Raw genomic sequence first — 26,314 nt, 5'->3', positions numbered from 1 at the left:
TAAAACTGGGATACTATCTCAGTTTTTCTGACAGCAAAACCATGCTCTTTTCTCAATACTAAGTTGCTTCCTAAATGCTGCTGGGGCTAATTGTTGAGGGTTGATAGGATGAAAATGCGATTTGGGGAAAATCTATGCGGCAATGCTGTTTAGATGGGTTAGTGGCCAAAGCCCTGAATGCAGTGTAACCCCTTGCTTCCATGGAGTCCTTGGCATCACCTGGGAGCTTGGGAGAAACGCAGATTCTGAGGCTCCACCCAGGACCTACTGAATCAGAATCTGCACTGGAACAAGATTCTCAGGTGATTTGTATGCACATTATGGTTTCAGAAGAATTGCTGTAATATCTTAGTAATGGCTTGATGAACCCCTGTGGTGTGACAACTGCAGTGGCCATGGGAAGGGAAAATCAACACAGAGGGATCCTGCTTGATGAATTCGCTAACCTGGATGCTTGCAGGATATGGGGAGGCAAAGGGAAGCGTGTAGTGGAAAATGCTTGGAGACTGTAAACTCAAGGGACAGAGAAGGTGGTAGCGCTATTGAAGAAACGGAGAGGTTGGTATGGGCTTCTGGACTGAGATGGAAGATGCAAGTTTTAGTGTCTAACATGCTGAATTTCAGGAGACAGAAAAGTAAGTGAAAAAGTCTGGCAAACAGTTGGCAGTAGGATGATTAGGGTTAGGGAAGCGGATCAGGGATCAAGGTTAGGGGTAGTGCTGAGACGGTGATGATCTGGGGCTCTAGGACAGGTTAGAGCACAGGACTATGTGCGATGTTTAAGGCAAAACCAGGAAATCTCCCTGTGGTTGGCAATACCTGTAATCCATAGTTAATATCCTTGGTGTCAAAGGAGTAGTTGACCAGGGATGCCTCTCCCCTCAGCATGATCTCATAGGTGGGCCCTCCTTCTACTTCACACAGGGCTTTAGCCTGTGCAATGATGTCACAGTGTCCGTAGAAGGTGAACGATATCTGGTGGCTACTATGCGGCTTCAGCACTCCATATAGGGGCAGGATATCAAACACCTGCAGAGAAAGTCATTCTGTAGGAGAGCATCAATCAGGATGAAGGGCCTACAGAGGGTAGGTTAAACTCCAGTCAGCTTACAGATTAATTCCTGACTTTAACTTGTTTGACTCCATGAAAGGTGCCTAGCCCAGAACCCTGGACATACCTGATGGTAATGCCGGGGGAAGACTGGCCCGGCAGGATTTAGATTTCTAACTTGGGGCAGGTGCTCAGTGAGAAGAGTTAGTATCATCTGACTTTAGGGCCCATGAGGTGTTACTTACTTCTTCTACCCCAATGGGAAGCATTTCTTCCCGTTCAAAGCTCCATGGGGGTTCCTGAGACTCCACCTGGCTCTGGTTTGGGTTTATTCTTTCAGTTTCAGCAGAGTTAAAACTTAATCCCTAGAAATCAGAGGCATGAGGAAAAGCTAGTAAGCATTCACAACGGTTCATCAATGTGCTCCTCCCCACCAGTGACAGAAAACTGATGTATGTTGTCTATACCTTAAAAAATAGTACATTTTTTTTCTTATGGAGAGAACTGGACAAATGCCCAAAATATATGTACAAGGATGTTTCCTGCAGCATTACTTACAGTAGCAAAACTTTGGAAGCAAACTAAATGCCTATCAATAGGGGATTATTTTATTTTACTTTATCTTTTTGTTAAAGTTTTATTTTTTATATTTTAAAGGTTATTTATTTATTTATTTTTAATATGAAATTTGTTGTCAAATTGGTTTCCATACAACACCCAGTGCTCATCCCAACAGGTGCCTTCCTCAATACCCATCACCCACCCTCCCCACCCTCCCACCCCCCCATCAACCCTCAGTTTGTTCTCAGTTTTTAAGAGTCTCTTATGTTTTGGCTCCCTCCCTAACCTTTTTTTTTTTCTTCCTCTCCCCCATGGTCTTCTGTTAAATTTCTCAGGATCCACATGTTTTCACTCTTATGTGGATCCTGAGAAACTTAACAATAGGGAATTATTTTAAATGGAGTATGTGTGGGGAGCGCCTGGGTGGCTTAGTTGATTAAGCGTCTGACTCTTGGTTTCGGCTCAGGTCATAGTCTCGTGGTTTTGTGAGTTCAAGCCCTGCATTGGGCTCCATGCTGGTGGTGCGGAGCCTGCTTGGGATTTTCTCTCTCTCCCTCTCTCTCTCTGCCCCTCCCCCACGCACTCTGTCTCTGTCTCTATCAAAATAAATACATAAACTTAAATAAATAAATAAATGGAGTGTGTGTGGGTCCTCTGTCCATGGAGGATGATGCAGTATATGTATATTTAGGGATCAGGAATCATATGCTCAACATATTACTGAGTGAAAAAGCAGTTCCATTTATGTAAAATGGCATATGCCCATGTATCACACCTGAAGGTACAAGCGTGTGTAAATTCATTCAGAGATTTGTGTATGCAAATAGAGTTACTGAGAGGTTGTTTGCTAAAATTTCAGTGGCTCTTTTTCTTATTTTTTTTAAATTAAAAAAATTTTTTTAATGTTTATTAATTTTTGAGAGAGAGAGAGAGAGAGAGAGAGAGAGAGAGCAAGCAAGCACAAGATGGGGAGGGTCAGAGAGAGAGGGAGACACAGAATCCAAAGCAGGTTCCAGGCTCTGAGCTGTCAGTACAGAGCCCAACACGGGGCTCAAACTCATGAACTGTGAGATCATGACCTGAGCTGAAGTCAGACACTTTACCAACTGAGCCACCCAGGCACCCCTCAGTGGCTCTTTTTCATAAATGGTGGCATTGTAAGGATTTTTGCTTTCAGTTTTCTGTATTCTTGACTCTTCTATGACAAACTTCTTTGAAAATAGAAAAAGAAAATTAACATTTAAAGGTATTTTATATACATACATATATTCTAAAAAAAATTGGAAAATATAGAAAACTTCAAAGAGAGAAATACAAATAAATTACTTATACTACACACACACACACACACACACACACACACACACACACACACATATGTATGTGTGTGTACAATGTGTTTATATAAGGGTATGTACTTGTATTCTGATCTGTCAGTTATAGGAGTGCTGCATTTCCATAAATATTCTTCACAAGCATTATCTAAAATACTTTTAAAAAATAGAACATGTACCCGACAGATACACAAAAAGATGCTCAACATCAATTATGCAGATCAAAACCACAATGAGGTATCCCCTCACACCTGTCAGAATGGCTAAAATAAAAAACATAATCAGCCACAAGTGTTGGCGAGGATGTGGAGAAAAAGGAACCTTCATACACTGTTGTTGGGAATGCAAAATTGTGCAGACACTGTGGAAAACAGTGTGGAGGTTCCTCAAAAAATTAAAAATAGAATACCATATAATCTAGTGATTTCACTACTGGGTGTTTACCCAAAGAATATGAAAACACTAATTTGAAAGGATATACGCACCTCATATTTTTATTGCAGCATTATTTACAATAGCCAAATTATGGAAGCAGCCCAAGTGTCCACTGATAGATGAATGGGTAAAGAAGAGGTGGTATATACATACAATAGAATATTCAGCCATAAAAAAGAATGAAATATTGCCATTTGCAACAACATGAATGGACCTAGAGAGTATAATGCTAAGTGAGATAAGTCAGTCAGAGGATGACAAACACCATATGATCTCACTCATACGTGGAATTTGAGAAACAAAGCAAATGAACACATTAAAAGAAGAGACAAACCAAAACCAGACTCTTAAGTACAGAGGACAAACATGGTTACCAGAGGAGAGGTGGGTGGGGATATGGGTGAAACAGGGCATAGGGATTAAGAGTGCACTTACTGTGATGAGCCCTAAGTAATATTCAGACTTGTTGAACCACTATATTGTAGAGCCAAAACTAATATAATACTGCATATTAGCTATACTGGATTAAAATAAAATTAAAAATATAGAACATTTTTTTTTTACTTAATATACCAGAGATTGCTTTAAGTCAGTGTTAGAGAACTTCCTCATTTTTTAAGAAAAGATTTTATAGCATTGCCTTGTGCAAACACAAGTCAGTCTCCTACTGGTGGAGTCAAGTTGTTTCCAATTTTTCTTGCTTTTACCAACAAAGCTGCAGTGTCCAAGGAGAGTTCCATGTCTATGCACATGTAAAGGCAGATCTGGAGAATAGTATCCTAGCAGTGGAAATGTGCATTAAATTCTGATATACTCCCCAAATTATATGCCACAGAGGCGATGTGAATTCATAACCCTACCTACAAAATATAAAAATGCTTGCTTACCCCCTGCTCTGCCACTACTGAGTCAAACTGTATTTTAAAAGACTGTATATGGTCATGGATATGCAGTAATTTATTTTTCCAATTTTTATTCTATCTCTAAAGTGTTGTGACAAACATCTTTGTACATAAATTTTTTTTATCTCCAATGATTTCCTTAGGCCATCCTTCTAGAAGGAGAATTTAAGGGTATGAATTTTTAAACTCCCTTGATTTCCCCTTTGTTTTTACTATGGAATTACGGAGAGAAATCTTTCTCCTTTTGTAGCCTCTATCTGGGGGCTGGGAAGAATGCCAAGGTTTAGAGGTAACTGGCTTCTTCATTACAGAGAAAAATCTATGTGCTGAGATGTCTGGCTCTCACTGGGGTGTTAGCTCTATGGGTGTTTGGTTGGGAAGTGATGTGGATAAAGTTCCACAGCCTCATCCCACCCAATCCCCAGCCTTGCACTTGTCACTGCTCCTGGCTCTGTTTTTGTTTTACAGGAAGGACCCTCGGCTTGCTAACCCATCCCATGGAGAGAAAACCGTACATCGGAGATGATCATGATGGGTGCTTGTGCTTTCTTGTATTGTCCTTCTTCAGGCCTGACATCTTCATCCATGAGGATAGTCCTGGGGAGTTGAACAAAATGTGGAGAATCACTCATTTGGCAACCATCCTGACACAGCCTTCAGCTACATCATCACTTCATCTTCCTCTCTCCCTCTACTGTACCCCAAAGGATAAGTGGGGTTCTCACTCAAAGCATGCTTTTTTCACAAGGTCAGCTGGTCAGTGCTCTGTTACTCCCTGTCCCCAAACATGGAGTATAGGGCATCAGGCTAGTCAATTTTCCACAGACTCCAACCCTTCTTTCCTGGCCTACCAAGCCCATGTCCAAATTACAAAAAGTTCTGGGAAGCTCTAGCAATGCTTCAGACAATTTTCTGTGTCTCCAGTGCTCAATGTTAAGGTTTATTATTTACTGGAGCACTTTATCGTGAGGATACACTGTTTGGCCAACTGCCATATCCTTTTCTGCTTGCTACCCTTGACCTGACCCTGGCTGCCGACTCTGGACAGATGGAGAAGGTTATGTGATAGGAAGGGCTTAGTCCTCCAGGAATCAGGAGGCTATGACCTCCTGAAAGTAGAGATGCTTTTCAACTCTATTCCACCTGCACAGTCCAGGGCCTCACACACAGAAGTCACTCACTAAACTGTTGACCAGTGAGCTGCTGGATGAATAAATAAGGGACGGGCTTGAGAATGTAAGTCAGGGTAGAGAAAAAAAATGTTATTTTAAAAAATCCATTCTAGCCTTGCATTTGCACTTACTTAACAAAACCATTTAGCTCCATCTCAGGGGACTCTGTTACTGGCATTGCTGGAGAGCTGGCAGAAGCTGAGGTCACTGGGATGGATTCCACCTGGGACAGGGGGGCACTGGTGGGCTTCCTTGGCTGTGGCACAAACCTACAAAAGCAGGGTGGATGGAGGCACACATCAGCTTTTGCAAATCGGTGCTCAGTGGGCTCTCAGTTTCTATGGCTAAGCCCCAAATAAATCCTAGACAGGCGGGCCTAGAAGGACCTGCCCTACACCACCCCTTAGACTTACCTTGTTCAAATCTTAGGTTTCACTTTCTCCTAAAAAGTTTCCTCACCATTGTCTCCCAGTCTGGGTCCAGTGACTCTCCTCTGAGTGCCTACAGCCCCTGGGCTTCCACTTCACACTTATTTTTCCTGTCCCTGCTAGACCATGAGCTCCCTGAGGACCTGTACCTAATATGGCATCTAATACAGTGCCTGGCCTGCAGTAGGTACTCAGGCATGGTTATGAATGCGTGAATGAATGACCAGGGATCCTGGGTCCAGGTAACCAAACAGAAAGCAGAGCCAGGACTAGGGTACCAGACAAACATTCCTTTGCCTTATGTTACCATGGATTAGATATGTCTACGGTTTCTTACAAATGGAATCATAAATATGTACTCTTGAGTCTAACTTCTTTTGCTCAGCATAATGTTTTTAGATTCATTTATGTTATTTCAAGGAGCACTAAGTAGTCTGATCTTTTCTTTTTTTAATAACTGAGCAGTATTCCATAGTATGGATGACTAATGTGTTTATCCATCTCGTTGGTGGGCAATGCGGCTGTTTCCAGCTTTTAATGTTATGAATACGGTTGCTAAGAATATTTGTGTACAACTTTTTACATAGATGTATGTTTTCATTCCTCCTGAGCCAATTCCTGGGAAAAGAACCGCTTGGTTATATGGTACATGTATGTTTAAAATTATAGGATACTGCCACACAGTCTTCCAAAGTGGTTTTACTCCATTTAACACTATCTTCACAGTGAAGGTGAGATCTCAAGAAGGCCCACAACCTCATGCACACTCGGTATTCAGTCTTTTAAATTTTAAGTTTGAACCATTCAAGCATGACGTTGACTAATAGGCTTATTTTAAGGGAAAATCATGTATCATTGCTATAAATTAAAACCCAGTTTTATCCACCATGTTTAGAAAAATCAACATTATTATTTTCTCACCTGGTGAGGGCTCTGAGCTGAGCCCTGACTGCTCTTTTTAAGAAGAGAGAGCAGTTCAATTTCCCCTTGGGAAAACACTGGGCTGACACCTCACTATAGAACTGTGAGCACTTGGAGGGCGGGACCAAGAGGTTCCTTCTTCACAGCCCTCGTTGCTGAGGGTCTTCTACACAGAGCATGAGCTCAATATGTGTCTGACTGAATGGACAGATGGATGGATGGATGCACGCATGGATGGTTGCGTGAGAACAGGTAAACAGCACACAGGTAACTGGACTATTTTGTGTGTTTTGTGCTACTCTCAGCCTATCAATAACCAGTGTTGTGGTGGGACCAGCCCTTGTAGTTCTTATTATGATTGGAAGATGCCCTTCAGCAGCAACCATCAGGAAACTTTGGGAAAATAAAAGGTTATTAGTTACAGGAACTGAAAACTACACAGCACACCTGGGGCCACACAGGGACATCGTGGATAGAAAGACAGTGTGGGCCTAGGTTTTGCTTTTATTGGGGTGGAGGGTGGAGAGCTAGGATTTCTTAGGCTTACTCTGTACTGGTGAACTTAAAACATAAGAGTAGGAATTTCAAGTGCAGGGAAGAGAAGAGACAAGTGGCCCAAATGGTCAGTTATTGAAATCAACCAAGATTTCTACATCGAAGGAATCTCAGTGCGCCAGGTGGTCCGGCTCCTTATCTAGTTGTATGGCTGGCAAAGTGCCTCTTTGACACAGATGACTCGGCAAGCAAAACTTAAGTCAGGCACTTGCATTACAAAAAAAAAAAAAAAAGAAAAAACAACCACGGGGCAGTCAGAGTTTACACCGCACCTCCACCTCCACCCCCCGCGGATCCCATTCCCTAAGATCTTGGGAGAAGAGTGTAAAAGCTCTTTTCACTTTCTTTTTTTTTTTTTTTAATGTGAAATTTATTGTCAAATTGGTTTCCATACAACACCCGGTGCTCATCCCAACAGGTGCCCTCCTCAATGCCCATCACCCGCCCTCCCCTCCCTCCCACCCCCCATCAACCCTCAGTTTGTTCTCAGTTTTTAAGAGTCAGTTTCTTGCATCAGCCTCCATTTGCCTTATTCCAGGACAGATGTCTCCAGATGACATCACCTTAGATTGAAACCACATCATTCTGGGCTGAGGACCCATGTTGGGCTGGGTGCTGGGAAGCACATTAAAATAAAAGTTCCTGAACCCCATTCTTGGGTAAATTCTGATTTGGCAGGACTCAGAGAAGGCCCAGGAATTAGGTTTTTCACAGCCTTACCAGGTGATTCCAATATGCAGCCAGCTTTCAGACCCATGGTGGGTAGCAATGGCAACAATTTGGCTAAGGACTGGAGCTGATAATTAATATGAGGCTATCACTCAGCTGCACCAGCTAGGGACAGTGCGGATCAGCAGAGGATGATTCAAGGCACTCATTAAATCACCCCAGGTCAGCAGAGATGCCCGGGGAGACTCTGCCAGAGTTGCCCCACACAATAGCACTCTCTCATCCAACATTTGCACACCCCTGGGATGTTGTGCTCAACAGAAAAAAAAAAAAAAAGCATATGGGAATATCTGTAAAGGAAAAATTCAAAGTGGCAGTGTGTCTGTAGACCTGAGGAAAAACAACACCTCGGGTGATAATGATACCTGGACGAGTGGAAGTGAGAGGTCTCTGGAAACAAAGGATACTGGGAAGGCAGCCCCACTGCTAACAGACTCAGCCACAGGGGACAGTGAAACCTCTGTCATAATGAAAGCTTTAATTTATCATTAAAAAAAAAAAAAAAAAACCTGTTCCATACAATTGAAATAGAATGTTGGCAGTTTTATTTTTCGATCAGATTTCATTTTAGCCTCAGGAACAGATGATGGCTTTCCCATTATGCTGACCCAAACAGGATTAGAATCAGTTATTTTTAAAAGAGAATATATAGCAAATAAGGAAAAGCAATACTGCTCCGGGTTCCAGAGCTACCCATATCAGAATCGCTGGAGGACCCAGGAGAGAAACCCTGCCTTTAGCTGTGACAGATCACATGAATGCCACACACCGTCCATCAGCCACACTGGTTTGGGCTCAGCAACTCCCCTCTTCATGTTTTATTTTCCACTCCTGGGTGAGTTAGGATCAATACACTTTTTTTTGTATTGCAAACTTAAAAAGTCCATCAGGCTTATTTGCTGTTCTCCCTTCCCTGGAAGTAGGGCTGCATCATAATAACCCACCGCCGCCCCCTAACATGCTTGTGTTTCGGTTAAGATTTTGTGCTTGGTTCAGATGATATTTGGAGATGGAATGGTGTATGCTGGCCACCTGCTGCCGTGAGGTCTCTGGGGGGTGAGGACAGCCTCACAGTAGACATACAATGACTTCTAAATCAATGATTTGTTGGACCTGGAATCCGGGAGTGTCCATACAAAGGGTGAAAACCACCACTGGCTGGGGGAAAAAGGTGTGTTTTGTTTGGCTCTTACGCTGTTTTATATATTTAAATTATCGACCGTAGCAGTTGCTGTTGGCACACACTGTTTAGATCTCCTTCACCAGGATGACGCACCCCTCACTGGCTGCTGTGGGTGTTGGTAGCATCTTTCTCCAGCTGGATCCTTGTCAGTTGCCTCCCCTGCCCTGAGCTCCCCAGGAGGTGGTGCCCTCCCTCCCATAGTGTGTGAACAGCAAGCCAGGATGGCTAGATGAGGGTGAGGACAAACTCTCAGGCAATTAATACTCTAGAGCTCCCCATGGGCTCAGACAGATCTCCTCGTTTCCCCCCTTGCCCTATCTCATTTTTCTTACTCTCTTACAGTTTTCCCCCCACCGAGAACTCCATCTCAATAAATCACCTGCCCAAGAATCACCATCTCAGGCTCTGTTTCTAGGGAGACCACTGCAGCATTCTATGATTCCAAAGATAAGAAAGCCAAATCTTGCTTCAAGGAACTCAGAGGCCAGTGGATCAGAGTCAGAGACACAGGAGTGGGTACGATTCAGGATACAAATGCTCCAACAGCAAGACCTGCAGAGTGCACAATGGTTCGGTTCAAGGCCAAGGGGTCAGACGGCCTGGGTTTGAACTCTGGCTTCCCCATTCACACACTATGTGACCTGGGTATTGTGTTAGTGATAGAGCCCTCCTCATCTGATTGAGGCTTAATACATGGAACAGACCCAGCAGGGAGCCTAGGTCATGGTAAATGTCCAGTGCAGGTGAGCTGCTCTTGTGCTGGGGCTGGTGGCAAACACTTTCCTTGTTGGACTTCAGATGAATTCCCTCCCTGCCTCCCTCACCCTCCCTCACTCCCTTCCTCTTACTCCACTCCTCACAAACCTGCTCCAGATTAGATCAGCCCCTGTTTTCTATTTCTAAATGGAGCAGATTATAATCATTGCTTTACCTCAACTTAAAAGTAGGCAAGCCCCTTTGGGCACAAAGTCCCAGGCACCTTTCCTTATCTATTGCCTGGCTGTGTGGTCTTACACTTGCTGAACCTCCCACACTGGGAAGCAAACGACAGATGGGGGCTGGCTCAGTGCATTCCCTGCCAGATCGTTCCAGTTCTGCCACAGGAGAAAGGGAAGCAAACCGCAGACACATACCCATTATGAAAGACAGCTTGGCTTAGCCCTGTGACTTTATTATGTCTCAGAAGGATTCGAACCTGTCACCTGTGCTAAGGGAAAAATTGGTGGAACATAACTGAGAAGCTGAAACTCAAGTTACTCAGAACTCAGGGGGTGAAATCATATTTTTATCAAAAGAATTTGCAATTGGAGCTTCTAGAATAGTGGTTCCCCTGCAGCTGTCCATTGGAATCACCTATGGAACTCTAAGAACTGATGCCTGAGCCCCAGCTGCAGAGATTCTGATTTACTTGGAATCAAGATATTTAAAAGCTTCCAACATGATTCTAATGTGCTTTCAAGGCTGAGAACCATTGATTAAAAAGGTGGTGGCAAGAAGGTAGGGAAAGTAGTGGTAAAACAAGAGCCCTGCTACGGTCCAAATGTTTGTGTCCCTTCAGATTTCATATGTTGGGATCCTAACCCATAAGGTGATGGTATTAGGAGGAGGGACCTTTGAGAGGTGATCAGGTCATGAGGGCTGAGCCCCCATGACTGGGATTAGTGACCTTCTAAAGGACAGCCCAGACAACTAGCTGGGTCTTTCCACCTGTGAGCACACAGCAAAACACACCATCTGTGAAACACGAAGCAGTTCTCACCAGACACCAAGTCTGTCTGTGCCATCATCTGGACTTCTCAGCCTCCGGAAGTGTGAGAGATGGATGTGTGCTGCTTGTAAGCCGGCCAATCTCTGCTATTTTGTTACAGTAGTCCAAACAGACTAAAACATGTCCTAATTAAGTAACTGCAGCCAACGCTACTCAGCACTTCCTCTCTACCAGGTACCATATTAAACACTTAATAAGGACTGCCTAGCTAAATGTTCACGGCAGCTTAATGAGGCAGGTGTTGTGATGGTCCTCAGTCTTCAGGTGACAAAACTGAAGCTCAGAAAGCAAGTAAGTGGCTGAGATCAGTTAGCCTGGATCCAGAGCTAACACTATCTTAACAGCTTTGCTGGACACTCTACCTCATCAGTAGGGGCTTCTCCTTGGTTACTTCTGCCATGCTGTGCCCATGGCAGTGACTCGCAGGCTTTTTCATTTTAAAAGTAACTGGAACCCACAACATACAATAAAGAACATACAATGTATTGTCTAGAACCTTCCTTTGGACGATGAGGGATGCATCCCAATTGTAATCAAGGTAAGGAGAAGCAAGACACAGTTGACCTTGCCTCGAAGTGACTTCCCACAAAGAGTTTTGCTGCAAGGTGCGTAGTGGAGGAATGTGTCCAGAATCTCCTTGCTCTTTTCTGTGAGAAATGGCCACTTCCATAAAAGATCCAGAAGGTGTCCCCACTGCTACATACTCTTCGAAAGGCTGAACAGGTAGATAGGCTGTGAAATCTCCCTTATAATCAATCAGTTCAAAGTCCTTTAGAAATACTTTCAAAACAGGATGGTTTTTTCAAGTTAATTTCTTTTAATGTCTGGTCTTCAGTAGATGTAGCTAGCTTTGGGGGATTTTAATTAATGTGAAAACGCAGATAAATCAAATAGACTCTTTTTAAGAATCAGATCACTAAATGAACCAAGCAGACATAACCCTAAATCAGGTTAGGTTCAAATATGCACTGATGCTTTCCACTGATTTCTTTAGAAGCCAGCTTAGCTCACACTGAATATCAACGTGGCTGATGCCCTCCACTGGTAGTGGAGGCACTGGGAAGATGCCTTAAAAAGAATGAATCTCTAATAAGGTAGCCAGAGTTCTTCTGTAACAACATAAAAGCAGGATGAAAAGTTTCATAACACTCAAAATTGAAATGAAAAACAGCTCAGTTCATTTCTCTATGGGATAACAGACAGGGTATCTCATGAAATTGTACTGACCCATTGCAAACAGAAGGAGACAATATGATCCTTAATGGTGATCACCTTTAAATTAAATATGAAAAGAGCAAAAGGCCCACCTTCTTCAAAGGTGTCTTCGAAGGCTTGGCCTTGATCTCTTTCAGGTCCACTACAAAAGCAGGAACTTGTTTCTGGAAGCCTAGACTTGAGAGATGGCCATAGTCCTCCCATCATTCCCCGAGGCTAATCTGACCCCCTGGTCAGGTAAATTAGCTGGGGCATCATAGCAGGAGAGAAGATTCTAGATGGATGGGCTGTGGAAAGCCTGATGAGGGAGGCCCCGGAGGCTTCTAGAGGCATCAGCACGGAGTATAAGCAGGTCAGCTAGAGGCCGACCTCACAGTGCTCTCTTTCACAAAGGGCTTCAAATTTACTAAGAATGTGGTATTTATAACGGATGTGATGTGACATGCATTTTATTATTATAAATTTTGGAAATTTGGCCACAGACATGTACAAAGAAAAGCCACAAGGAGAAGACAGTCATCTCCAAGCCAAGAAGAAGGCCTAGAACAGATTCTTCCCTCATACTCCACAGAAGGAACTGACCCTTTCAACCCTTTGATCTCAGGATTGTAGCTTCCAGAACTTAAAAAAAAAAAAAAATTTCTGTTGTTTAAGCCTCCCAGTCTGAGGTAAAGTAGCAAACTAGTACATTATAGGAAACTAACATGAACATTCAATGTTCCTTGGAACTTTACCTGTAGGAATTTCTGTTAGCTCATTCATAACCTCGAAATTAAAATATATATATATATATATATATATATATATATATATATATATATATGTATATATATAAATATAAATATAAATTTAGCTCATCCTATTCCTGGAAGTGGAACTGTTTCCCTGCCATTTAAAAACAAATTCCCTTTTCTTGGTTTAGGTGGCCACTTTCTTCTTTCTCAGCCTTCCTTGCTGAGTCCTCTAATTTTGCCTACTCTTCAAAGTCCCCTTCTTGGTCCTCCTAGAATCACAGAATGCTGACATGAGAAAGCACATTATCCTGATATCCCCAGCACCTCATCTGCAAAGTGAAAAGAGTAGACTGAGGAAGACAAAACCGCATATCCACCAAACTTCTTACATCTTGTCATTGGACCAAGAAGAACTCAGATTTCCATCTTCCTGTTTGCCATCCCCTAGTCCTGCCAGAAGTTCTTAAATGAACAGAGGCGGCTAAGGGCCAGCCGTAATGCATCGTAAGGAGCTAAGTTTCTATGACAGAGATTCACAAATCTGTTACTCAAAAAAAATCCATCCCTCAGGTCCTGTTTACTGGAAACTATTTCTGTTGTTGACCTGGTGTCACGCAGCACCTGCTACTCACCAGGTTGTGCTGAAGGAGCCCAATTAATTTTCTACATTGATTCTTGCTTTATGGCCAGGGAGGGAGGGCGGGAAGGCAAATATTCACGGAGCTTTATTGTAATCTTGTCTAGACCCAGACCCTCTTTCTCCTTCTACCAGCAAATCTGGACTGTTTCTCTTCTCACCCACCAGCACTATCACTTACCTAGTTCCTTGAACTGAAAATTCAGGCACCGACCTTGATATACCCTTCTCTTCCCCCTCATATCCAGCCCCTCAGCAAGTCCCATTCGGTCCTCCTCTAAAATACCTCCCACCTGGCTACCGACCACAGCAGTTCTCAGGTTACCACAGTCCTTGGGACAGCACCTTTATACATTTAGCTCATTTTCGGGATCTCACTCGTCAGTTTCTCCTTTCCATTCTTTCTCCAGAAGCAAACCCAACAGCTACTCCAACTTGACTGCTGTCAAGCTCTGTTGTTACTTGTTGCTTGGGCCAACCTGATTCTTAAAGGCCAAAATGGTATCCTTCAAACAGTTAAAAATTCTAAGCAAAAGGTTTTAAAGTGAGGTTCTGCAATGATTCTCTGGTTGCAAACTGTGAAGTACGAGAAGGAAGAACCAGCTGAGTTTGGAGCCCTCGCTTCTGAAGCGCCGGGAGGTGGCTGGGCCCCACAAGATGCCTCTCCACTTCTCAGCACACGTGTTTTCCCACATAGGTCCCTTCAGAGTCTTGGATGGTGAGTGGGGATGAGAGCATGCAAGAATGAATTGGACAAATACTAAACCACGACCACGACCACCTGCCAGTACCAGTGGTTTATCAATTTGTAGGGACAGGGAAGGGTCTCATTTATCTCCGCAGTATCCACAGTACCTAGCACAATGTTTGGATGGAGTATTCACAAAAGGCTCATTTAAATGAAAGATGGATATACAGTAATAAAATATAGAGAAAAGTGTGCTTTCATATGTCAGCAGAAGGTAGTGGTTAAGGCAGGGGCTTTGCCATCAGCGCACATGTGGCAGGTTGGATCCGTTGCGTGGGCTCAGGTTCAAGGGGAGATGTTAATACTTAACAGGATTGTTGTAGGACATGAGCTAAGAGACATAATGGGGTTAGAATTGTGCCTGGCACATGATAAGCACACAATTATGGTTATTTTTATGGTCAAAATTACAGAATCTTTCTCTCATGCTCCTAATATTATCTCTTTATTGGAGATATGGCCTTACACCATTGTCTACAGGAGGTAATTCCTACTTCAGACATATTTTGCTCTGGGAAGCTGTTGAAAGCGGTTTTTCTCATAGTAAAGATGTGGATTTGTTCACCGTATTGGTGGTCTAATCCTAACGTTTCAAAGATGCGGACATTATATTTCATGTGAAAAATCAAGGCTGCAGAACGAGAAAATGTGAAAGGTGCCCATGAAGCTGGTGCCCTGCGCTCCATGGTGACAGGGTGGCGGTGCTGGGAATAGGTGCAAAGGTCTCATCATGAGTTGTTTTCCAATGTCTGAGGGTCCTATCAGCTTATCATGTCCCTGGGGCACTGGTAAGGTCTCTCAAACAGCTTTCCAAGCAGCTGGTGCCTATTTCATAATTAGATGCTCATGTCTTTGGCTTGGGATTTGTAATAGAAACACACTGTTCTTACCATTGTGCTGGGCATCTTTGCTCTGTGCTACCGGGGATCCAGGCTCCCTTTCTCTGCTCAGGTGCCTTACATTTCCCTCTGGCAATTAGTCTATCTCTAACTTTCAGCCTAGTCCAGGGGCAGCACTGGGTTCCCCAGGCCTTAGTGGAGGAACGGACACGGGAACCAACCAGAGCCAGTGAGCTGTAGCCAAACATTTGCCAGGGCTTATTCAGAGAAAAACCTCTACATTTTTCCTCCGGACTTGAACCTGGCATATGAAAGCTGGAGCTGCTGGAGCTTCTAAGTCATCTTGCAACAGTGTGTGCAGAACCTGCCTGAGAATGGAGCCGACACAGCAGAGGACAGAGCGAAGAGACAGTGGGGGAGATACGACGCACAGGTGACACTGCCTGACCTTGGGTCGAGCTGTGCCTGAAACCCACACCTAGACACTTTCTGTTACATGAGCCAGTGCGTTCTATTTTTTTATATGTTAGTTTGAGTCATGTTTGCTATACACTAAAACCAAAACTTCCTTATGGTATTATAAAGTCATCAGTATTGAAAATCCATTTTACCTTTTAAAAAAGCCAATCTGGCCTGGCAGAGAGTGAAGAGAGCATGAGAACTTGGTGCTGGCAGAGTCAGGGCATCTGGTTGGTTGACTGATGGGCATCCTCCACATGTCCCTGTTTGAAGCCCCACAGCCTGGGAACGTTTCCTTATACAGCAAAGGGACTTTGCAGATGTGAGTAAGTTAAGGTCTTGCGATGGGGGCTTTGCATCTGGGTGAGACCCATGATATGATCACAAGTGTCCTTACAAGAAGGCGGCAGAGAGTGATACTACTGCAGAGAATGGAGAGGGGGATGTGGCCATCTCAGTGGAGAGAGAGATGGGAGGACACTATGCTGTGGGCTTTGAGGAAGGAGGAAGGGGCCAGGAGCCAAGGCATGCCAGGAATGCAGCTCCAGAAGCTGAGAAAGGCAAGAATGGGGACTTTCCTATATTTTCCCTAGAGCCTCTGGAGGGAGTAGAGGGAGCATGTGGCCCTGTCCACACTTGACTTAGGCCCAGTGAAGTGGATTCAGACTCTGGACCTCCAGAACTGGAAGAGAATAAATTCTCGTTGTTTTAAGCCACCCAGTTTACGGTGATTTGTCACATAATAAGAAACCTAATACGGGGGAGGGGGATGGCCCTCATTCCCACTGGATTCATTCTTTGGGTTGTGAAATCATCATTTTAGCTCAGACACACACAGGACAGAGTTAAGGAAGACAGGGACCTGGAGGGGCTTAGAGCCTGACTCGCCATTGTGCCCAAGGCCACTTGTGCCCACTGCTTCTGTTCCCACTCTGGGCCTTGTTCTCTGTCACCAGAGTTGCGTTTCCTCTAGTGCCAGGGTTCCATGCTTGCTTGGTTTTATCTCTTATCCAAACTCCTCTGGGAGGTGCAAAAAGAAAAAAATGTGTGGGTGCAGGAACTTAAAGCCTCCTGAGGCCTGCGGGGCCAGTGGGGAACAGAGAGGGAGATTTACAGAAGGGACCAACGCTTAGGCCAGCAAGAAGCACCTGCCACCCTCAGACTTCAGGCTTCAGACCAATTTCGGGAGAAAATGTCTCAGAGCCACCCCTGGGATGATGCTTCTCCGACATGGCCTGGTATTAACATTTAATTAATGAACATTAACATTAGGCTTCTCAGTTTTCTCCATAAAGGAATGTCTGTCAGGAAACCATCAAAACCTTAGAGGAGAAAGCAGGAAAAGACCTCTCTGACCTCAGCCGTAGCAATCTCTTCTTACTCGGCACATCCCCAAAGGCAAGGGAATTAAAAGCAAAAGTGAATTACTGGGACCTTATGAAGATAAAAAGCTTCTGCACAGCAAAGGAAACAACCAACAAAACTAAAAGGCAACCAACGGAATGGGAAAAGATATTTGCAAATGACACATCGGACAAAGGGCTAGTATCCAAAATCTATAAAGAGCTCATCAAACTCCACACCCGAAAAACAAATAACCCAGTGAAGAAATGGGCAGAAAACATGAACAGACACTTCTCTAAAGAAGACATCCGGATGGCCAACAGGCACATGAAAAGATGTTCAACGTCGCTCCTTATCAGGGAAATACAAATCAAAACCACACTCAGATACCACCTCACGCCAGTCAGAGTGGCCAAAATGAAGAAATCAGGAGACTATAGATGCTGGAGAGGATGTGGAGAAACAGGAACCCTCTTGCACTGTTGGTGGGAATGCAAATTGGTGCAGCCGCTCTGGAAAGCAGTGTGGAGGTTCCTCAGAAAATTAAAAATAGACCTACCCTATGACCCAGCAATAGCACTGCTAGGAATTTATCCAAGGGATACAGGAGTACTGATGCATAGGGGCACCTGTACCCCAATGTTTATAGCGGCACTCTCAACAATAGCCAAATGATGGAAAGAGCCTAAATGTCCATCAACTGATGAATGGATAAAGAAATTGTGGTTTATATACACAATGGAATACTACGTGGCAATGAGAAAAAATGAAATATGGCCTTTTGTAGCAACATGGATGGAACTGGAGAGTGTGATGCTAAGTGAAATAAGCCATACAGAGAAAGACAGATACCATATGGTTTCACTCTTATGTGGATCCTGAGAAACATAACAGAAACCCATGGGGGAGGGGAAGGAAAAAAAAAAAAAAAAAAAAAAAAAAGAGGTTAGAGTGGGAGAGAGCCAAAGCATTAGAGACTGTTAAAAACTGAGAACAAACTGAGGGTTGATGGGGGGTGGGAGGGAGGGCAGGGTGGGTGATGGGTACTGAGGAGGGCACCTTTTGGGATGAGCACTGGGTGTTGTATGGAAACCAATTTGACAGTAAATTTCATATATTAAAAAATAAAAAATAAATTAAAAAAAAATAAAAAAAAAAGGAATGTCTGTAAGAGCCTGGCATTAGCTGAGCATGTATTACATGACAGGGACCATACCGAGAGCTCTGCAGGTAGGGGAGTCCAAGGTCACATGGGGCAGGCAGCTGAGCGGGAGGCTGCCTCAGAGTCCTCTTGGCCAGGCTGCCAGGCTCTTGGCCAGCACACTGAGCAGCTTGGGACAGCTGGATGCAAGGATACCCAGGGCCTGCCTCCATGCAATCAATAAAGCCGGTTTCCTTTCTAAAGAAAACTGAAGAACCTGGCTGTAGGGAGGAGGCGCGGGGAGGACAAGGAGGTGTGCCAAGCCATCCAGCTTCAGCCTTGGTGGATGCAGCCTGGCGTAGGAAAGGATTTTCTACCTCGTGTCAGAAAGCACCTTCACCTGGTGTCTGAGGGACCTATAGCGCCAAGACTTTAGCGTCCCAGGGAGTGTTTCACTTAGCAGCACTTGGTATGAGGGAATGTTGGAGACAAAGGAACCCTCTGAAAACCCAAAAACAGTCACTAGTTTCATATTTTCCTTTTTATCTCAGAGACATGCACTTTATAGACACATCTCATTTAATCCTCATGACAGCTCTTTTAGGTGTCCATGTTATCTGCATTTATTCATAAACCAGAGCACAGGATCCTGTGGCCAGGAGGACAGAGCCCGGATTCTAACCAGCCATGTCCAACACCACAGCCCAGGACCTCAACTACCACTAACATATCATGTCTTAGAAAAAAAAAAGTTCCAATGAGCCTGGTGGCTCAGTCGGTTGAGCGTCTGACTTAGGCTTAGGTCATGATCTCGCGGTTGGTGAGCTCGAGCCCCGCATGGGGCTTGGGTCAGCACAGAGCCCGCTTCAGATCCCTCTCTCTCTGCCCCTTCCCACCCCTCTCAAAAATAAATAAACATTAAAAAAAAGTTCTGACCGCTGCTGCTTAAAAACCCCACCGCACCACACCTGGGGGCGACTTCCCTGACTCCTCTCTCTCTCTCTCCCTGAATCACGGAACCTCGCCCAAGAACTTAGTTCCCACATAAAGCCTTTGACTGCTGAAAAAAAAAAAAAAGAAGTTCCATTTTTGAGGCAAAAGAAATTAAAGAATGATGAAGAGACAAATGGAAGCATCCAGAAATGAGGCTTCCCCTACCTTCCCTCCAGTCCTTCCACCCTCTTCTTCCAATCACAATGTGGGACAACTGACGCTCATCACAGAAAAATCAATGTGAGATCAACACGTGCTCCTTTGTTGCAGGGCTGGGCTCCCTTAGGCCCCTGTATTCAATTTATCTATAATAAGATTTGGAAACAAAAAGGCAAAGCTGTCCTTGGAGACCACTTGGCCACGTGCTGTAAGTCCCAGCATCAGCTTTGCGGCCCTGAGCCTGGGCAGAGATACCGGCTGGGCTAGTATCCACCAGGCTCACCCTCTGGCCTCTTAGAGGGTAAGGGCCGCTTCAGGTGCGGGCTGCCCTGTGTGCCCCTTTCACACAGATGTCATGAAGCATCACATTCTCGACCAGCTGAGCAGTCACGTCGAAGAGACAGACCCAAGAAAGGGCACATTCCGGTAGTGCTGGTGGCTTCCTCATGTCATGTGTACAGCCTAGACTGTCATCTACCAAAGTCAGTCTCGAACCCAGTCACGCATCTGAACTCCCATGGATGAGCTGGCTTCTGAGACAATGACTGGCTTTCCTCTTAGGGAGTGCTTTTTTAGCATACTTGTCCATTTTCCTTCTTTCTTTGTTCTTATATGTGACATGAGGGCCAACTTGGAAAAAAAATAAGCTCAAACAAGAGAGATGCTTTAGATGGCCCAGTCAGAATTGCCTGCAAAGTCACGCACACACACACGTGTGTATACACGTGTGTGTTCACATGGCTGATGTGTGTGTTGTGACAGGCAGGGATATTGAAAGTGTCTGGGTGTCCTCACATGCTGCCCTAATAGAAGAAAAAGAAAAGCCTCTTTTATCCTTTGTTTCTTTTACTAATGGTAAGGCTTAGGAGAATTCTAATTGGAAAAGAAAGGTTAGTGTTGGTATATCTGATAAAAGTGACCTTTAGCCACTGAATGTCTTATGTTTTCCTGAGGGTCTGCAGAGAAAGCCCATCTGAAGGGCAAGTGGAGTGTTTTTTGGTCTTTTTTTTTTTGCTATCCAAGGTGACATTTATACCTTGAACCTTTTCATTTGACAGGTGCCAAGAAGCTGACAGAAAAGAATCTTTAATCAGTTATGAAATGATTCTCCCTCACCACAAATACCCAGCAGGGAGCAGTTACAAATTAGAAAACATCCTTTGAGGACCTACTCTGTGCTGCCTACTCTGTGCTATGGGCTCTGGGATCCAGAGGTAACAGGACAGATGTGCTCCCTGGCCTCAAGGGTTTAAGAGCCAGCTAGGAAATTGGACACTGAGCCATAATGACAAGTGTGATGTGTCACGAAGGAGATGGGCTACCAGGGCCTATGCCAGGGGAGGTCATGTAGGCAAGGGTCTCAAGAGGGCTTCCCAGGGAAGAACCTGGAGCTGAGACTTGACAAGGGAGCAGGGGCTGGTGAAGTGAGGCGTGGAAGGAGCTTCCAGCAGAGACTGTGTGCTCAGATAGGAATGGGCCTGGACAGGAAAGGGGCCAGTGTGGTGAGGGCAGAGTGAAGTGAGAAGAAACTGGGGAGGAACACAGGGAAAGCCCATGCTGAGCCTTGCTGAACACAGTAAGTATTCTGTACTTCATCCTAAGAAGCATGGGTGCTGTTGAAGGCTGAAAACCAGAGCAGTGACATGTTCATCACTTGGCCACTGGCTGGATGATAGAGTCCAGTTAGGGACATCAAAATGGTCCAGGCAAGAGAGGATGGTGACCTGAACTAGGATAATCATCATGGAATGGGAATGAGGGGGTTAGAAGGCAGAAGAGGTAGAACTTGGTGATGGCTTTGATGGGTGAGGTCAGGGAGAGGAAGGAATCTGGATTCCTCTCAGGACAGTGATGTCATTCACAGGGGTGAGGGGCCCTGGAGGAAAGGCAGGGAGGGGGCAGGTGGAGAGCCTGAGTTTGGCATGGGGCACATTGGACACAAGTCACATGGGAAACATCCAAGAGATGAAGAATGAGATGCCCTCGGGACTCAGCAGAGGGTCTAGGCGGAGACGGTTGGAAGCCTCAGGTGCCGGCACTAACTGCCACTGCACGGAGAGCAGGGGCCCAGGATGGAGCCCTGCAACTTACACACACTCAGTGCACCTGCTGCTGTCCCAGGGCTGAGAAGGAGGGAAAGGTTGAGGGGATAAGCAGGAAAGCAGGAGAATACAGTGGTATTCAAAGGAAGAAAGGCAAGGGTTTCGGAAGGAGGGATTGGGTAGCCATGTTGAATGAGGCTAAGAGTTATCTTCCTGGAAAAAAAAAAGCAGACTTTTTTGCCTCTTGATTACAAATCTTCCTGCTGTTTCCAAGAGTCTAAACTCCTTATCCCAGCACCAGGCCTCTCACACGCGACTGCCAACCTGCATCCAAGAATTCTCCCTGGCTTCTCCCTCGCCAGTGAAGCCTGTGCTGTGGCCACGCTGATGGGGCCTCTGTGGACACTGGTAGATGAGTGTCATTTGCCTCTCCAGCATTCATTCTCTCATATGTCAGTTTTTGTTTGGAGATCTGCCCCCTCCCACCCCATTCAGTCCATGGGGCGCTGAGGTCACCACGGCAGCCCTTGGTGTGGGGCATGTGGCCAGGCTAATGCTGATCAGTGCTTCACCCTCCATTGAGTGACTGACTTGGGGAGGGGACAGGAAATGTGACTGAGCTGGTCCGATCACAGTGAATCTTAAGACAGTTCATGTACAAAGGCTAATGTTCCTTTCCCGGAGATCAGATCTGCGAGGACGTGGCCCCAGGAGAGCTGGCAGCCATGTGGGAACCATGGGAGAAAAGCTGACCCCAAAACTTGGCTTTAACACATGAAAGCAAAGCTAAGAGATGGAGCTTTAAGCTGGGCCAGAAGCCAGAGTGAATCTGGACTTTTGAGTTGTAGGACCCAGTGAATGTCTTTTCCTTTTCATTTTTGTTGAGGGTCATGTTTCCTGTCACTTGCAACGGAATAGAATCCACGAATCCTAACTGATATAAACATGCTGTTCCTGTTACTTAGAATGTTTCCCTGTTGCCCCATCTGAGACATTTAACTGTGCTTCTCAGCGCAGCCTTCTTGGATTCTTCTGAGCTCTCGTCCCTACCTCTGTCCTTCCTCAGAGCCTGGCATTAACCCATGTTCCCTGTGATTCCCCAATAGCCTCAGGCCAGGGACAACGTCTCATTCACTGTTATATCCCCAATGCCTTGTACGTCGTCCGGTGCATAAGAGTCACTTACTGGATGCTTTCTGAATGACTCTTGGAATGAATGAATGAGTGAACAAATGAATTATAAGCAAAAGTTCAATATCGAGATACAGGAAGATACTGAAGAGAGGGGAAAAAATGGTTAAATAAATGCTTAACACAATGAAAAATTAAGTGCATCCATTCTCCAGTCCTGGCTAAGTCCATTTTCAAAATGCCATTATTTTAATTATGGAAATGGCCTCTCAAAAATGAAAACATGTCCCTTGTGCCTCGGTAGAATAAACCCATGTAGCTATGTTACATCAGAATAACTTCAGAGAATCTGGTATTCGAAGCTCATTAGGTCAGGTTGGCTGATTTTACCCCAAACCTAAACAGTACTCGGCACCTAACGAGCAGGCTCTGTCATTCAGGCCCAGGCCCGCCTCCAGTGCCATGCTGGGTCATCATTAGATGTCTACGGAAGACATCTAGAGCAAGCCGCTGTTACTGTGGAAACAAGCCAGGGAAGGGAAAAGCTGGCTGTCATATACAAGATGAAGGTTGCATATGGGAGGTACCGACAACCCAAGGAAACAACATGAGGCTTCCCTATGCAGAGTGGCAGCTCGGCATTCAGGTACTGAACCCAAAGCTGTCCAAATATCCAGTAAGGAGACACAGAGGAGCCTGAATGTCCTGCTTGTGAACAAGACTTCAGACTCAGATGAAAATGTTACTAAGGCTTGACTAAAACAGCCTGTTTATATGTTTTTTAAGGAGTGTTCTCCAAATTAAGTTTGGATTTAGCTTCTAAATGAACAGAGACACTTCTAAATCCAAATATTGTGAACACAGCTTTCCTCTTTCTGCATTCACCACCTCCCACTATTTTGTACATATGTATACATCTGTATATATATGTATCGTTTAGAATGAAACCCACCAAGGGGCGCCTGGGTGGCTCAGTCCGTTAAGCGCCCAACGTCAGGTCATGATCTCATGGTTCATGAGTTCGAGCCCTGCGTCAGGCTCTGTGCTAACAGCTCGGAGCCTGGAGCCTGCTTTGGATTCTGTGTCTCCTTCTCTCTCTGCCCCTCCACCACTCACACTCTTTCTCTGTCTCTGAAAAATGAATAAATGTTAAAAAAAAAAAGTTAAAAAAAAAAAAAAAGAATGAAACCCACCAAGACAGGCAGAATGTGGAGCTCTGTGCAGCATTTACTCAATGTATCATCATATTCAATCCATGCTTTGGGTTTGAAATGCTTAAGACTTCATTTTTTTAGTGACACATTTCTTTTTTTTTTTTTTTTTTTTTTTTTTATTTAGTTTCGGGACAGAGAGAGACAGAGCATGAACGGGGGAGGGGCAGAGAGAGAGGGAGACACAGAATCGGAAACAGGCTCCAGGCTCCGAGCCATCAGCCCAGAGCCTGACGCGGGGCTCGAACTCACAGACTGCGAGATCGTGACCTGGCTGAAGTCGGACGCTTAACCGACTGCGCCACCCAGGCGCCCCGACACATTTCTAATGATCCAACCACTAGATTCAAAATTAAAGCAGGCTTACGGATACTGCTTTGCTAATCTGGTGGTAATTGGGGCTTTCAAAGATGTTTTAGCTGCTCTTCCTGTTTGAAAATCTAGGATGAACCACGATTTGAGACCCTTTGTTCTTTCTGCCAATAATTAGTTGCCAGAACTGAACACCATGAAAGACCAGTGCACAGAATCCGGGAAACCCAGTACAAAGCCCAAAGGAGAGAAATGGGAACCGCAGAAAAGAGCTATGAGGGGCAGACAGGCTGGGGTACCTTATCTGATTTTCCTCGTTGTCTACCAGGAAGAACCAGCGGAACTTCACAACCAAGGAGCTGCAATTGGTGATTGTTATATATCGGATCACCTCTGTATCATTCAGGATGCAGCCAAAATCCAGCTCCATGGTCTCAAAGCTGAGGTTGGGGTAGTTCACTTCTCCACGCAGTCTCAGGCTGTCTACTTGAGGGTGCTCTACATACTTGATTGCTAGAATTTCTTCTGCTACCCAATTGTTCAAGTCATTTCTATAGGAAGGGTCAAATTTGACCAGCAAGTTTTTTTCTCCATCAATCTCCAGTTTGATAGGCTACAAATAAGACAATTGGCAATTACCAACCTATACGATGCATTTTCAACCTGCTCCGTGGAACAGGAAAACCAAAGTTATTTATATATATTTATGGAAATACACACATACAGATGCACATATCAGTACAATTAGATTAGTATGAAATACATACACAGCCACATTTCTTTTGTCCATAATTATGTATTCACACTGAAACATAATTAAATAGCTGGTATATCTAAATCCATATGGATATCTACACTATATCAATAACTATGGATATTTTATATACATATATGCACACACATCTTTTATTAGTTGAACATGAAAGCAAGGAAAATCTGGATGGGAATCATTTGAAGGAAGAGATTTTATTTTATTTTATTATTATTTTTTTCATTTGTTGAGGAATCAAGATACCATTGCATGATTAGATTTAAATTTAATCTTAAAAATTAACCTGAAAATTTCTTTATTTGATTAGACACATATCTAAATTATAACTAGGAAATGCAAATAATATTTCCATATATTTACTGATACACTAGAATTCTTAATTATTACAACACTGAAACAGGTTTCTTTAGAGTATATGTTTTCACTTACTTTTTTTTTTAATTTATTGTCAAATTGGCTTTCATACAGCACCCAGTGCTCATCCCAACAAGTGCCCTCCTCAATGCCCATCACCCACTTTCCCCTCTCCCCAACCCCCATCAACCCTCAGTTTGTTCTGAAGGAAGAGATTTTAATAATAGTTGTGAGGTTATAAGGATTGCGAGTTGCAAAAGGGAAAGTCTGCAATAAATAACTTATAAAATATTCTTAACTGAATATAAATTAGATTGTAAAACGCTCTTCCTAAACAAGTGGGAAACATTCGTGGCTTAAGAAACTTTTAAAAGGCTTTCTAAAGCCCTAGGGGAGGGGCTCTGTAGAGGGTGACCCAGAAAAGGATGGATTAGGCAATTTAATTTCTTTTCTAATGCCTGCAATTCTAACTCTTAAGCACAGTGTTATTTACTTTCTGCTGTCTTCTATTCAACTTAAAATGACACTCCCGGAAGCTTGACAGAGTTTATTCAGTAGATTATGTTTATTCTTTTCTCTCTTTGATTCAAATCCCCGTGTGTTTCTTGATGTCAAGGCCACTGGAATACCTTACCATAGAAAGCCTGGCTATGAGTTAGCTTTTTTAGGAATTGCTCAATTCCCACAGTTAATCCACAGGAAAGCCACCTCCTGGTTTTGCAGAAAGTGCCCTGAGGCAGTTGGGAGGCACACACACAGGGATGAGTCTTTCAGAGAGTACTTCCCTCTCCCCTGAGTTATCAGGTTCAGGTATTTAACTGTGCACTTCAGTGACATGATTAGATGGTTTCTGTTGATAAAGCCAATCACCTGATTCAAGAATCAGAGAGAGGGCAATGACTCCTCAGGCAGCTAATCCCATCTGAAAGTGTGGCCTGTGCTTGTACAGGTGGCTCGGCAGAATTTAGAACCTATTCTTGCAGACGGTAACACGTGGTATTGCAATGCCTGGTATTTAAATATCTTTGAAAATTGAGTTAAACATTTCCCCCCTTTGTTGTTTTGTAGAAATGATACACATCCACAAAAATTCACATTATATATAAAAGCACGAGGAGGAGAAATTAAAAACTCATCCAAAATTTCACCATATATTATTTCTCAGAGTTAACATTTTGTAAGCA

At 44.2% G+C, this 26,314-nt stretch overlaps 1 protein-coding gene across 8 annotated transcripts in view; it reads right to left on the bottom strand.

Moving 5' to 3' along the window:
- Nucleotides 1-26,314, bottom strand: part of HYDIN (HYDIN axonemal central pair apparatus protein) — a 415,179-nt gene that overhangs the window by 131,594 nt on the left and 257,271 nt on the right. For 7 of the 8 annotated variants that reach the window (XR_013552530.1, XM_078438955.1, XM_078438961.1 and 4 more), the window contains 5 exons: nt 24,304-24,617; nt 5,587-5,724; nt 4,799-4,880; nt 1,297-1,416; nt 820-1,029 (listed from right to left, as the gene is read on the bottom strand). Coding sequence is in view for 7 of the 8 variants with exons in the window: in XM_078438955.1 (XP_078295081.1) it covers nt 820-1,029; nt 1,297-1,416; nt 4,799-4,880; nt 5,587-5,724; nt 24,304-24,617 (864 nt within the window). In the remaining variant the exon portion in view is untranslated. Of the gene's footprint in view, nt 1-819; nt 1,030-1,296; nt 1,417-3,018; nt 4,881-5,586; nt 5,725-24,303; nt 24,618-26,314 lie in introns of those variants that run through there. The other variant, XM_078438962.1, reaches the window with a different exon arrangement.

This window comes from Panthera onca, chromosome E2, assembly GCF_046562875.1.
Source record: "Panthera onca isolate mPanOnc1 chromosome E2, mPanOnc1 haplotype 2, whole genome shotgun sequence".
Lineage (NCBI taxonomy): Eukaryota > Metazoa > Chordata > Mammalia > Carnivora > Felidae > Panthera > Panthera onca.
This window is presented reverse-complemented; position numbering and strand designations above follow the sequence as displayed.